The sequence below is a fragment of the Myodes glareolus genome, chromosome 4, assembly GCF_982192425.1.
Source record: "Myodes glareolus chromosome 4, mMyoGla1.1, whole genome shotgun sequence".
NCBI classification, from domain to species: domain Eukaryota; kingdom Metazoa; phylum Chordata; class Mammalia; order Rodentia; family Cricetidae; genus Myodes; species Myodes glareolus.
Window position 1 is genome coordinate 35,996,469 of NC_142029.1, and position 15,851 is coordinate 36,012,319.

A 15,851-nucleotide genomic window follows, 5' to 3' on the forward strand; every position below is an offset into this window, starting at 1 on the left:
TGTGTGTGTGTGTGTGTGTGTGTGTGTGGTGTGTTAAGAGAACACTAGAGAACACTAAGAGAACCACCAAATGTCAATGTCAACAAGGAGATCATAAAATTCAAGTACTCAGTGGGGGGGCTTCTGAGGGATAAAAGGGGGTGAACAAAAGACAAGAGACACGTGTGAGTAAATTTGAGTATTGGAAGGAAATCCGCGGCACTAAGGGAAAAAGACATGTCTTCTCAGGAAAACTGATGGGTTTTCTTTCATTCCAGCACCAAATTCATATTAATAATGTAATTTCTGGAAATGTGAATTAAATTCAATACTAATATTGGAGTGTGCAAGTAAAATTTCACTTGATCCTGGTAACAATCAGAAGATTTTCTTTTTCCCCCAAGGGGTTGAATCACTTTTTCAAATATAGATATAAAATAACTTAATGACTAACCAAAAGAAATTCAGCAACGGATATCTTAAGCAGGCATTGCTCTTGAGTTTTAACCCGCATTTCACTAAGAGTAATTGTCATTACTAAATCAAACCAAAATGCTTGATAATGAAAGGGGACTCTGAAGTAATTGTCATTATCATTATTAAAATCGGTATTTACTGATAGAAATGGTTTGTTACAGAACAGATCAAACATTTCCAAATATAAAATCACTCAAAATAAATGCACATGTTAGTTTATGTTTTTTAAAGCCCCAAGCTGATTAGAACACAAATTATCAACACAGTAACATTTTTGTGTAGTATTTTCCCAGCTATTTGAGAGATCCTACTGTCTTCAGCTTGGGGAAAGGAGGGGCTCAAGAAGCATGGGTGGTTAATGGGCAAGGGTATGAAGGACTCCGAACAGGGATAACATGAGTGTGGAATGGCCCTGAGGTGAACGTTGTGGTATTCAGTCTTTGTTTCTTCCTTTGGGTTTCCATGGTGCTTGTTTCCAAACAGGCTACTCCAGAGACAATAGAGGAGATATTTAAATCTAAAGTGGTAGGGAAGCTAAACCTAGCTGGTACATCAAGAATGCACATATAATAGATTACAGTAGCAGTTTGCTTAAGGAGAGTATGTGTATACAAAGAGATCTCTTTATCTGTATGTCTTTGGTGGGATATGAGCAAACTCAATAAAACAAAATTGAGCATGGTTGTAAAGAGTGGTGATGTATTGTTAGAAACGAAAGTGAAATAAAATGGTTGCGTGGTCGTTACCAAGGAACAAAAGTAAGGTGTAGTTTTGAAAACAGAAAGAGAAGATACTTGCAAGAGTGCCTGTGAATTTTCTCCTGTGGCTTCAAAGCTGTCGATCTTATTCTTGCTTGTAAACCATTCGAGTTTTCACAGTAATGGTGCCTTACTGCTGAGGAAGTCCTAACTGCCAACCTGTGGGCAGATCAGGAGCCCCATACAGACTGTACGAGCTTAGTTCTCACTCAGCAGGGTCTTCAGACAGAGCCTACATCTTTCTGGCTTGTTGCTATTAACATTTGTAGGAACTGAAAGAAACATGGATGAGGTATAACTTTCTGCCCACGCTGCCTTTGCTGTGCAAAATAAAAGGAAGAAAAAAAATTGGATTATGAAAAAGGATGCAGACAACTGAGTGATGGATTTGAGGTGCTTAAAGTAGGCCAGAAGAATTAAAATTTCAGGCTGACTAATAAAGTCAGAAAGACATATGAGATTATGGGAATAAAAAACAGGAGAGGTAAGGCAGAAAATGGAGAGAGAAAACAGTAAGAGTTATACAGAATGCTAAACTGTTTACTTAATCACTTTCTGCATGTTCTCAACTGAGGGCCGAGAAGAGCAGGGAAGAGGCCATGGAATCATATGAATGGCCCTACTAAGTGTCATCTGCATGGCCTAAATTTTCTGGCATGGAGGATAGTAAAGGACCTACCACAAAAAGCCTCAATCAAGACAGAAGCCCGGATGCTACACATGACACCTTCCTGCTCTTAAAGGTAAAAATATTAAAGTTCATTGCAAAAGAGAAACAAAATTGGAGAAAATCACCACAGATAAGCTATAGCTTCTCATCACATGCCCAGACACATCTATCCCCTGTCCCCTTCATTGTTTAGCAGAACCAATAGTATGAATAACACATGTAAAACAAAGGAAATGACCATGAGATTTTTTTGGCTCTTGAGATTTGGAGGTGATTTTGTAGATTCTACCACAAAGCCATATACTCAAACCCACTCTTGAGTTCTGATAGCCGGAGTTTTGATATGAGGAAGCCTAGATTTCAATAGCTCAGCGCTTAAGAGCACTACCTGTTCTTCCAAAGGTCCTGAGTTCAATTCCCAGCAACCACATGGTGGCTCACAACTATATTTAATGAGATCTGATACCCTCTTAAAGAAAAATCCTGGTCAGTCGTCCTCATCAACTTAGACCATGAAGCCCAATTTGAACAAGTTCAACAGAACCACCATATAGGAATTTCCCATGCATGCTTCAGCATTGCCAGGGCATAAATTTCATTTCATTTTATTTCAGACTTCAAATGTAGTTATGGTGCGGGAGAATTATCTGTATTCTGTTAATCATATTTTAATAAAACGCTGATTGGCCAGGCAGGCAGTATAGGCAGGAAAGCCAGACAGGAAGTAGAGGTGGAGCAAAGAGACTGGGAGAATTCTAGGAAGCTCCGTCAGCCAGTTCTGCCCAGACCACCGGAGAGGAAAGATGTAAGCTGCCCAGCTGAGAAAGGTACTGAGCCATGTGGCTAACGTAGATAAGGATAATGGGGTAACATAAGTTATAAGAACTAATGAGTAGCCTGACCTAATGGGCCAATCAGTTTATAATCTTATGGAGTCCCGTCTGTGATTTTCTTTGGGGTTTGCCGGCTGTGGGGTACCGGGTGGGACAGAAACCCCAACAAGCCGGCCCCCACTCACTACATAGTTACAAAGTAGCCAGGCAGTGGTGGTGCATGCCTTTAATCCCAACACTCAGAAGGAAGAGACAGGGGGATTTCTGTGAGTTCGAGCCCAGCCTGGTCTACCAGAGCTAGTTCCAGGACAGGCTCCAAAGCTACAGAGGCACCCTGTCTTGGAAAAAGAAAAAAATAAACAAAGTATAAGCACAGATGAGTAGAGATACATCCATGTCTACACAGGGCATCTTCTTCTTTAACATGAGCTCATGCTGTCCACCTGTGCCTTGCCTTGCCTGCCGCTCGTTCTCTCTAGAAATTAGTGTTGTTCCTCAACTCAGTTCCTATTTCCTGGTACAGCCTCAACTTATTCTCAAAATTTTCCTCCCCATCTCTCAGTTGGCATTGTTCCAAGCAATGTGCCCTTCCCTGTTTCTTGTTTGTTTGTTTTTCTTTAGAGTTCCTCCACAATGACAACTTGTTAGCCAGTATAACCTTCACCAGATGCCTTCTTTGTGTCAGTTTCCAATTTCTATAACCTGTTTGGAATTCATTCCCAAAATAATTTCCCATATGTGAATCCTCTTCTCTGTGGAATCTAAACAAATAGACAATCAGTTATCGCTATTCACCTGTGTATCAACTAATCAATAAATAACTTGTGTTATATGTGTTCCTGTTTCTTAAAATTTTTATATTACTGATCCATTGACAATAAATTCCCAGCCAACAGCATTCTAGTTCATGACAAAGGAAAGTCTAACTCAGCTATTTTGCTTATTTATGTAAGACTCCCAACACTAGATTTAGGGCCCATCCTAAAGAATAAAATCATGAATTATAGGAATGGTATATAATAAACCACACCAGGCAGATCACCAGAAGGAACACCCCAGCACAGTATGTGAGAGGAAGCAGAGCACTGCCTTGCTCATCAACTGGGAGCTCATGTGCACCAGTGACTTTTCGCATTGCTATGACCACGTATCTGACAAGTCACATGGGGACAAAGGTTCATTTTGGGTCTCCATTGAGAACAGTATGCATTATTGCAAGGAAGTCACAATAGGAACAGCTCAATCTATGATGCAGACCAGGAAGCAAGGAAAGAGGATGATACAGTTTGACTGATGCTTCCTTTCCCTTTTTATTCAGTCCTGTACTCCAGTCTATGGGATATACTACCCATGCTAACCATATTAAGGGTGGGTCCTCCAACTTCAGATGTGGTGATATTTTGTTTGTCTTGTAACAAATAAAGCTTGCCTGAAGATCAGAGTACAGAGCTAGTCATACTAGTTAGCCATAGAAGCCAGGCAGTGGGCACATACGCCTTTAATTTCAGCACCAGGGAGACAGAGGCAGAAAGATCTCTGTAAATTCAAGGTCACTCTGGGCTACACAAGATTGAATCAGTCTAAAAGAGAAATAGAAATCACACCTTTGATCCCTGTACTTGGGATCACATGACTTTAATCCCAGTATTAGGGAAGTGGAGACAGGAGTGATATGGCCAGGTGGAGAGTAGAATATAAGGTGGGAGGAGCCAGGAGTTCAAAGCATTCATTCTGAGGACTCATGAAGACAGGGCCCTTGCCCCCTTCAGTGTGAGACCGAGGTAAGAACTAGTTGCTGGTTTCTCTGCTTCTCTCTTTCAGTTTTCACCCCCTAATATCTGATTCTGAGTTTTAATTTATAAGAGCAATTAGATTTGTGTTCCACTCAGATAACCATCTCTAAATATACTCAGACAAGCCTAGAGGCGATCCTAACTTAAGTGAAGATCAGTCATAAGAAGATGCATTAATTACATGAATTTTCCTCTTTAGGGCATGCCCAGAAACAACTAGAAAACCAAATAGAGTGCAGATAGTATTTGAGGCTGCTTGTAATGAAGTTTAGGGGTTGATGGGCTGACCCATGAGTAAAGGCACCTGTTGTTTTAAAGCTTGGACACCTGAGTCTGATCCCTAGAATGTGCGTAAAGAATGAAGAGGAGAAACAAATCCATAAGATGTCCTGACTTCCGCTTTCATGACACAGCACTCACTTCCACACAAATGTCATGTGCAGACAAAATAACATTCATTTTAATCTTCAAACACAAGTAAAGTTTAGCGAGGTGCAGTCATAGGTACAGATACTTGTGGAATCTGGCGGCAAAAGCAGAGTTACAGAGGAATGAAGGACACGTGGTGCAGCTAAGATGATGGCTGAGACAGTCTTAGAGTTGCCTGCTCTTGTATACAGAAAGCAAAGTGCTCTAGAGGCAAAGAAGTAGCTGACTGAAATCTTGTGAGGGTATGCCACGAAGGTGAATGTAGAAGGACAAGGCAAGGTGCCATCCACTTTTGGTCAGATGCCCTGAAGAAAAGAAGACAGCCCCCCTCAAAAGATTTCAGAATCTACATAAAGCAAGATCAATCAAATGGTCACCCCACTGCTTTTCTGTCCACTAGTATTCTCTTACTAAGGCATCCCAAGAGCTGGTGATCAGATGCAACTTTTAACAAAGGAATCCTTTTCAGTTTACTAAGATTATTCTAAACATATTGATAAACTGTAAGTTGATTCAGAATTAATATTTGTTTAAAACAGAAGTAATTGAGGTTACCCTAGCATTTGGGATTTGCAGAGAGGAAAAGGGGACATTTTGAGACTGTTCATCATGAACACATATTTGTTGCATATAAGGTGAAAAACATCATGTCGAAGTGTGTCATGTTGGAGATGAACAAGCAAAGCTCCAACAAGAAACATGTCCATCTATAATGGCACATGAAGTGTTTGACATAGACAAGGATTGTAGAGATTGAAAAGGGGAAATGATAACTTTAAATGCTGTGTGAAGAAACGTCTCTAAAAAGGGGGCACGATTTGTCTGATTCAAAATATACAAATGTTCATACCCATCAGGGAAAAAATAGATAGTTTTCTAAGGGAGGAATCTGTGAAGACCAGGATGTAAGGGGTGCTGATGGGATACCTAGATTTCAAACAAAATAGCCTGGAAATGCAGAACAATGTGAAATAATACTGCACAGCCAGAGGACCCCATCAACCTGGAAATTTACCAGCTACCAGGACAAAGTAAAATGGAGAAAAATTATAATAGATGGGCCCAACTTTCAGTCTGAGGACTTCAGAATTATGATATTAATGAGAAAAGAAGAAAATCAGTACAAACTAGTTTCCAATAAAATGAATGTGTGTGAAATGTCAATTTATTTTTCAAGCTATATTTCTATTGATGCAACTAAATAAATAAACAATATAAAAACAATGACCAAGGCAACTTATGGAAGGAAGAGTTTATTTGGATTTATAGTTCCAGAAGAATAAGAGTCCATCACCATCATAGCTGGAAAGATTGGTACCAGGTAGGAAATGCAAGAATAAGAGTCCATCACCATCATAGCTGGAAAGATTGGTACCAGGTAGGAAATGCAAGAGGAGCCGAAGAATGAGAGCTCATATCTTGACCCACATGCAGAGAATAGAGTACACTGGAGATGATAGGAGTCTTTGAATTCCCAAAGCTCACTGTAGCATAATTCATGCAGCAAGGACACACCTCCTAAACCAAACAGCGCCACAAATTGGGACCACGTATTCAAATATCTGCACCTACAGGAGACGTTCTCATCCAAACTACCACACAAGGGGAGGTGATGAGCAAGCAGCTAGAGGTAAAACACTTGATTTCATTGCAGAAGTAAGAACTGGAAATGTGGGTTTCATACCCACCAACACTGGGATAATTACTAAAATCTGTGAGTGGTCAGATATCTGAAGTGCAGCAACCTAGCCAGGTATAGGGCACATCAGACCCATAGATTACACTCCCAGCTACTCGACAGGCAGAAAATAGGAGGACCAGAAGTTAATGCCTAGACTGAGCAACTTAGCAAGGCACTCTCAAAATAAAGTAAAATATTGACTTGAGGTGTAGCTAAGTGGTAGAAAAATTCCTAGGATACATAAATCCTTGGTTCAATCCCAAGTCATGGATAAGATAAAGAAAAGGCAACAAGCAAATAAGAAATACTCAACAAAGAAGAAAAGCAATCACTACAGAGGTGAAAAGAGACAGAGGTCTGAAGAACTTTCACTGACAACCAACTTAACTTTGTTAGAGCAATTTCAGTTCAGTAGGAGGATCAAAATTAGAATGTTTTCAAGAGTGAGTTAGTCATAGCTGGACATAGAGAGAATGACTACTGCCCATTATGAGAACAAAAAACAAAAAGGAAAGGGAAGTGGAGGGAGGGCAGAAAAAAGAAAGAAAGGAAGGTCTAGATTTACAGTATTGTGAAGGGACTGTATAGAGAAGTGTTCTTGTTGCTGTGTTGTGTGTTTGAGTTTCCTTTGTGCAACAAAAAAAGATGAATGAAAACACAAGAGAGCAGAAGAAATGTCAGTTCAAAGGTTTGTCATATAACATCTTGCCTCTGTATAATTCTTGTGTTTCGGTCCTTTGTTATATGTTAATATGCTTTAATCTTGATCTTATAGACTTTAATAACTGATTACCATTATAATCCCCATTTTAAAAGATGTGTAAACAAGCATGCAGAAGATGAATTACTCACTAAATATGGGGATATCTGGAATGGGTGGAATCAAGAAATAAATTCAAATAGCCTAAGCAGAAGCAATATGCCCTTACCCATTAGTTTATAGTTTTTCAGGATAATGGAAGGAACCAAAAGGTATGGCTTTCCTTTTACTAGAGACAAAAAAATTAATGGAAGATGGATAAGGCAGCTCAGAACAAGATGAAATCAAAACGTGTGAACTTGATTATATGCTGTGGTGTGACCTCATTATGAACTTCTGATTAAAAAGTAAGAATGGAGGAAAGGGGCTAGAGTCAAAGATTAAGATATAAAGAGTCTGGTGAAAATTTAGAAGGGTGCACTGCAGCTTCAACAAAAGAATGATGACCTGCTGAACGCTGAACTTCTATTAGATGAGAAACCATGAAGACTGAACAATCAAGTCACATTCAGCACACATTCCCAAAGATTTCTTCAGAAGACGAGTGGAAAGATATGGTTGTAGGTAAAGTTGTAAGGTCAAACTTGAGAGTAACATTAGCACATTAGGAGAAAGTTCACTTGCATGGCAGATTGTGTTTTACAACTCTAGAGAGGGAGATTTTTCAGGTCAACAAGAAATGCTGGTAATATTGAAATATTAACCCACAACTATGACATATTTCCAAACACACCTATAAAATTTAGTAATTAATATATTTTGATAGGAGAAATAGGAATATATGACTAATCAATTAAATCTTCCTTGAAAATACTCTTACTACAAGATGATTTTTTTTAATATTTTGGATAAGAATTTTTTTTGCTCCATATAAAGGGTTCTTAGACTCTGAAAGACAAAAATCTACTCATGAAGATTGTCTCATTCATACACAGCCTTTACCTCTCAATTTCTCTTCTGAAATAGGTCATCACTTATGTGGCCCTTGCTGATACCAATCTCATAGAGTCAAATGACCCTTCCAGTATAAACTGGCTACTACAGGCAAGTCTGCAAAACTTGAATGCTTGTGATTCTTGTGTATTGTTTTTCATAGCCTTGATAAGCAAAGCTAAACTAGGAATACAATACTAGATTTAATATTGCTGGATAGTTGCAGTTAGTATCACAAAGGAATCAAAAGATGAAGCTCTTTAATATAACTGACATATAAAATATGACCAGAATCTATCATGCACGATCATTTATAAGCAGATAGTAGTTACAATATTTGTTGGAGAAGATCGCTTGTTCATTTTCCAGCTGCCCAGACTCCCGAAAAAATCATTCAGAAACTATATTATTTAAGATACTGCTTGGCCCATTAGCTCTAGCTTCTTATTGGCTAACACTTATATCTTAATTTAACCCATTTCTATTAATCTGTGTATCACCATGTGTCTGTGGCTTACCAGCTAAAGTTCCAGTGTCTGTCTCTGGTGGGGCTTCATGGCTTCTCTCTGACTCTGCCTTCTTTCTCACAGCATTCAGTTTAGTTTTCCCCACCTAGCTCTGTTCCCCTATAGCTCTGCTGTAGGCCCAAAGCAGTTCTTTTATTAATCAATGATATTCACAGCATACAGAGAAGAATCCAGCATCAAATATTATCACAAATAACTATCATAAGAAAATGGTTTTCATAGACATTTTAAATAAAATCATTTTAAGAATCTCACTTTCATGGTATATACTTTTTATCAAATACGAGGAGCAAGACACACCTAAAATCAATACTAATATCATCCTAAATGTTAGTAGAAAATTGGTCCTTTAAAAGCTATTTAATTCAGGACTGATTGTTTATTAGTCAAAGATGACATAAAATATGAAAAGCTAATGCTTCCTTAAACACCCATGCTCACTTTTCAGATGACTGTGCTTGTAATATGTTATCAACATTATTTCTTTAAAAAAATGAATAAAATCTCAAGGATCAAGGGATTTTGTCCTGCCATCTCCTATTGTTTTTATTTTTAATAGCAGGGATGCATTTTATTGGCCATGGAGAAGAGGTTTTAGATAAATTCTTTTAAATAAAAATTTGACATCTCAATTATTTATTTAATTGAGAGTCAAATGTTTTAGGAAATTTTTAGGGTCAGGAAGTATATATAGGTGTCTATACATATATATATAATACATATATACATATACATGTGGTATAGGAGGTTCTTCTGTTCATGTGTTGCTTTCATTGGTTAATGAATAAAGAAACTGCTATGGGTCAGATAGGGCAGAACTTAGGTAGGCGGAGAAGACAGAAATAAATGCTGGGAAGAAGGGCAGAGGGAGAGCCACCATGGAGCTGCCACAGACAGATACGCTGAATCTTTCTTGGTAGGCCACAAACTCATAGTGATATATAGATTAATAAAAATGGGTTAAATCAAGGTGTGAGAATTAGCTAATAAGAGGCTAGAAATAATGGGCCAAGCATTTGTGTGGTTATTTTGGGTGTAAGCTAGCCAGGCAGCCGGGACAAACAAGGGACCCTCTCCTTGATATACATACGGTTTTTTGAGACAAGGTTTCTCTGTAGAGTTAAAGACTATCCTAGAACTATCTCTCATAGACCAGGCTGGCCTTGAACTCACAGATATCTGCCTGCCTCTGCCTCCCGAGTGCTGGGATTAAAGACATGTTCCACCACTGCCCGACAAATCTATATTGTATAACTAAGTTGCTATGATAACATTTGAAAGGGAACAGGTACTTACTCAAAGGTCATACAGTGGGGCTGTGTACTTATAACAGGCCACATAAATGCTCTCCAATGCCAATGAAAATATATTATAATACATATAGTAGACTAGCATATATACACATATATCCAGGTGCTGAACACTTTGTGATTATATGTGTGTGTGTGTGTATGTGTATTAGAAAGTATTAGGCAAATGGGCACATTGTATAATAAAACTATTATTTTGCAGACACCTGAAGTAATCTTAAGTATTTTTTGCTCACGGTCTGCAGCTATGCCTCCACAACAAGTCACTGTAATTAATTAAACTTTTAAAGTTATTGAAATAAGATTAGAACACAAATTAATCAAGCTACCATATAAAGTTCTAGAAACTTACTTTACATGTCCACACTGGGGTTAAACCATGAATAATGAGGAACATAGAGCAGGGATAGACTTAAAAAGAGAATACATGTCTGTTACTTCTTCCAGTCAGTTGTTATCTACTTAAAGTAATACAACTCAATCCATGTTTTCATAGTTCTAATACACTTAAATGTTAAAAACTCAAGCATCCAGAGCGTTTATTCAGTCTTTCTCATTATATATAAGTTTTAGAAGTTAAGCACGCCAACGTTTCATAGCAAGGAACAATTCTCATATGGGCAAAATATTCTCACCTTATTGTGTGTGTCCTGACTAAGGAGAGTGGGGGACTTCTCCTGTTCATCCCTCAATGAGAAGGAGGACAAATGACTGAAGGGTCCTGGGGTAAGACAGTCAGCATGAGACAAGGTCTGTGGATGCAGCAGGGACTTAACAGGAGGGTAGAGTTTAGACTGATACAAAGGATGGAGGGAGACAGGTCTGTGAGGGATGGCTGCATCCTAGGAAGAAAAGGCACAGGAGAGATTAGTGTATGAAAGTCACCACGACTTATCTATGAGAGATATATGCTAGAACTTCTAATGAGTAGTTCTGTTCTGCCTACTCCACTTATCTAAGCTGCTGTCCTATCAAAGGCCAAGGCAGTCTCTTTATTTGACCAATGAAAGTAACACATAGACAAAAGACCCACCTACATCATAGGTAAAGTCTCACAGTTCCACAAACAGGAGAGCTGAGTGTAGAGAAGGCATTACTATTGATGTACTGTTAACATGGACTATTATTAACACAGAAAAGGAATGAATGGAAGACCTTGAAGAAGTGAGCAAGGAAATAAGAGCAAGAATTGTGGCAAAGGAACAGGAATCAAAAAAGGTTAGAAAGAGCCAACATGTGTATATGATAAATATCTGTTGTTGGAGGAAGGCCTGCTTGTTGGTTCCCAGTTGTCCAGCTAGCTTAGACCCAAAATAATCACACAGAAACTGTATTAATTAAATCACTGCTTGGCCCATTAGCTCTAGCTTCTTATTGGCTAACTCTTAAATATTAATTTAACCATCTCCATTAATCTGTGTGTCACCACATGGCAGTGGCTTACCAGCAAAGTTTCGGCATGTCTGACTCTGACCACAGCTCCATAGCATTTCTCTGACTCTGTCTCCTTTCTCCCAGCATTCTGTCTAGCTTTCCCTGCCTACCTAAGTTCTGCCTTACTGTAGGTTCAAAGCAGTTTCTTTATTCATTAATGATAACCACAGCATACAGAGGGACTCCCACATTACCTCCCCTTTTCTGTTTAAATAAAAAGGAAGGTTTTAACTTTAACATAATAAAATTATATATAACAAAACAGGTATCAAACAAGAATTACTGTTAAAATATTTATATATATTTTATCTTTTATCATAACTAAGAAAAACTATATTGTTACTGTCTATTCTTCAACTCCATCAAAGACTCCAGAAGGATATAATATGACCTAAGTAAATAGGAAGTACATTGTAAGCAACTTCCAAAACTCTAGAATTGACAGAGATATCTCACTAACTGGACAGTCAACCAAAATTCTTCTGTACCATTGGGGCATCCAACTTCAGCCTTCAGGCCCATAGTACCCAGCAGACTTTACCATGAAGCAGAAAATTTCAAAGACAGTTCCACCTATATTGGCAGTTTGTCAGTCAGTTTCTTCTGTGTCCTACAGAACATCTGGTAGACTCCTTCATGTAGCAGGAACCCTGAAGGACCATATCATCTTTAGGCAAATTCAGCAGTCATTTCCCTGTGGGCCTTGCATGTCCAGTTAAGTAGTCCAGGCAAAAGCATTTTCTTACCCAAATGACTAGCAAACTCCATGAGGAGTATCTTCAATGCCCATCTTCCTCTTGAAGTAATTGGTGCTACCAGAAGCAGATGTGTCTCATTGTCATGAAAATTAAGTTACTAAAACATTTAAATGCCATATTCTGTAATCTTTGAAAGGTTTCAAAAATACCTACCTATCTGATATACATCTCTGTACATCTAGGAAATCTAACTAACATGACTACAAGCTTGTCTATTATAGATGACTATCCATTAACTTATATTTCTTAATTATATATTACATTTTTAAATGAGCTACACAAATACAATAACTTAATCAAGAGCAGAAATATACATATAATAAAAGAGACCTTAAATTTGTGTCAATAAGTCAAGATCCATACCAATGCAAAGTATCAACTCTATAGCTAGCATGGCCTCCTTTAAATGTAAGCAAATATTTATAGACAATATTTGGGAATATGGACACAGTTCTTTCCAAACTTCTTCCTGTTGTTTATTGAGCAAAGTAATTTTGAGGGGTGTTAAAGGTGACCTTTCAGGGAGCTTATTCCATCAAACCACACCAGTCTGGAAGCAATCCACAGGTTCTCATCCTCTGTGGAAGCAAGAAAGAACCTCTTTTCCAAAGCAACATATCCTTAGACCCAAATTTGGAAGTCATGATATCTTTATAATAAACATGCTGGTTTAGCTTATCAGCCCATACAATGAAATGTCTCTCTGTACTTAGCTCATTCACAGGAAAAAAATTCAAAAATAAAACAATAATATACATAATCTAGACTCTCTGTGAATTTTCCATTTTTTCTGGCTTATTTTTCTTTACTCCTTTTAATCTATGATTATTTGTACTCTGACTCTTTAAAGAGCAACTAGATGTTCACCATATTGAAGAATCAACCAGCTGTTCTAAGGGAGCTTGTTCATCTGGCCACCCAGAACCAAAATAACCACACAGAAACTGTATGGTTTCTGCAAGATTTTAAAACGTCTGATCTGGCCATAGCTCCATGGCATCTCTCTGACTCTGCCTCCTTTTTCCCAGCATTCTGCCTATCTATCCCTGCCTACCTAAGTTCTGTCTTGCTATAGGTGCCAAGCGGTTTCTTTATTCATTATTAAATAAAAGCAACACATAGCAGGAGGACCTCCCACACCAATTTGCATAAACAAGAGACTAATATTTATAGATACATAGCAATGTTTATATTTCTGAAATCTTACATGCCAGAAGATAAATTGTTTATCCAACAACAAAAGCTTCTAGGACATTACTGCATGACAAGCAACCTACTTTCTCACCTTTTTGACCCAGAATCAAGCAAAGGGAGGCTAAGGTAGATACTTATATTAATATTTAATTTTATAGAAAGATGATATTTCTTATAACTTCAATGATGTACTATATTACTTCTATGCTGCATAAGCAATAAACTAGTATTTTTGTTCTTGGAAGAAATTTAGTATAAACTAATACATTTCTATTAAAATGACATTTGATTAACAGATAAACCCAAATTATAGCAAAGTAATATTAATATTTTATATTCATTTACTTCATTTTAATCAATATATTTTTAATTCTCTGATAGGCCTTTAAAACAGTAAATGAAAAATGCTAGTTATAGAAGTCATGTGGTCACCAGGTTTGGAAATCAAATAGGGCCAAGCTTTTTGTAGTTTGATAGAAAACACTTGCCTGTGTGCTTTCTCCATCTGGCCAATCTCTAACCTAAGGAGTGGGTCTATCTGCACACTTCTATGAGATCAGGTGTTGTCCTCATCTTGTCTAAATAGTCAAGCAAAAAGAAAAAGCATAGTTTGATCGTTATGGACACACCAGAGAAAGCCGAGTATTGGCCAAGCTAACTTGCATCCTTGGCAATCTGGGAGGTAGATGGAGATGAAAAGATGATTAACAGATGAGAAATTTTAACACCTGAGATACTTCTTCAAGCTCTAAGACTTGTATTACCAAATCAAACCAGGACTGGTTGACTGTGATACTGTATCGTGTAGTATTCGCCATTTAATTGCCAAGACTTTGCTCCATCCTCTAAACAGTTCTTTGTTCTGATTTTTTCAAAGCTCTTTGTTTCATTACCTTCTGGAAATATTAGTGCTCATTTTGTTTAATTTATGGTTTAGTGCTTTAGCTAATTTTGCTGTGCTGTGTTTTGAACTGAAGGTTTTCTCCACATATATTAATATCTAACGTCTGCTAATGTCATTTGAGTCTGGCATGGAGCTTCTTAGAGATACTGAGTTCACACACTGACATTGGTGTTCACTGTCCAAAATACGAAATTCTCAAGAATATGAAAATCTCAATAATTTCTGGGTTTTCTTCTTTGGGCTGGTCAGATTGCTCACTGGAAACTTTCCAAACCACCAGGCTGAAGGTCGAAAGAACAATTACCAGCAGATAAAACAGGCTGAGCTATAGTATTCTGAGATACAGTAGGAGAAAAGAGGAAAAGGTATCAACATGAGCCACAAGGCTTCGGGCTGTGCCATTTCCTGGAAAGCCCAAATGCCCTGTGTTGTGCCAGGTATCGCTTCAGCCTGAAACCCAATTTTCTCTAAGCTAAAAGGAGGGGAGAATGCCAGCCACTGAAAAACAGGGACTTAGGGGTAGATACTGAAATAACTGGTTTTATTATTCCTTATTTTATCGGCTGTTCTTTTATCTCCTCTGGGAGGTTATCATCGGGCACATCTAAATCTTTAGCCTGTTGAGAGCTCTAAGGCAGGGATGGAAGCAAGGCATGGATATCTAAGGAGCCAGCTCAGGATTTAGTTTCTACCGTTGTCATATCAGTTTTGCTGCATCAAGATGCTGTTAAGCCTCTAACATTCTGCTGTCCTGTGTCCTCTTCTTTTTCCTGAATTTGTGAGCACTGTTATAAAAACACAAAAAGTAAAGTTTTTTAAAAAAAATATTGATGGGGAGATGGTGTTCAATTCTCCATCCTCTTTTGAATCACCTAAGAGGTTCTGTTTGATGAAAGTGACCCTTAAAAGTCTACAGAAAAAAAGCTCTATTAACTCCTTGCATATCTAGAATGAATCGTACCTGCTGGGTTGGAGTTTAAGGGACTACTGGCTTCTGTGTAGGTGAAACTGAGATCTTTACATGGCTGCTCATAGCTGAATATGGACTGTTTCCTTTCTGTGAACTCCCTGTTGGGCAGTGATGACAAGGCTTTGCTGGCTACATGAAATACTTCAGTGGACATTCTTAGGTGAAGATCACCCACCACTGTCTACAGCCCTGTCTTCTGTGCTCTTGAGAGCTACTTGGATTCACCACTGTAAAAGGTGAAGAGTATTAAACTTCTAGTAGCCTCTCTTCTGTTAGCTATTTCCACGTTCACTTTTAATTTTGTATTTTATATTTTCTCCCATTTTACTAATCTTTTAAAAACAGCTTGTTATTTCATATAACTTTCAAAAGTAAATTTCATGTTTGTTATTTATACAGTTTTCTCCTTTTTAGATATCTACTCTCAATTTTAACTGCATT

At 38.0% G+C, this 15,851-nt stretch overlaps 1 protein-coding gene across 16 annotated transcripts in view; it reads right to left on the bottom strand.

Annotated features, from left to right (window-relative positions):
- Window positions 1–15,851, bottom strand: part of Mlip (muscular LMNA interacting protein) — a 262,529-nt gene that overhangs the window by 30,659 nt on the left and 216,019 nt on the right. For all 16 annotated transcript variants that reach the window (XM_087905390.1, XM_087905384.1, XM_087905393.1 and 13 more), the window contains one exon: window positions 10,786–10,992. In XM_087905390.1, coding sequence (XP_087761516.1) covers window positions 10,786–10,992 — 207 coding nt within the window. The remainder of the gene's footprint in view (window positions 1–10,785; window positions 10,993–15,851) is intronic.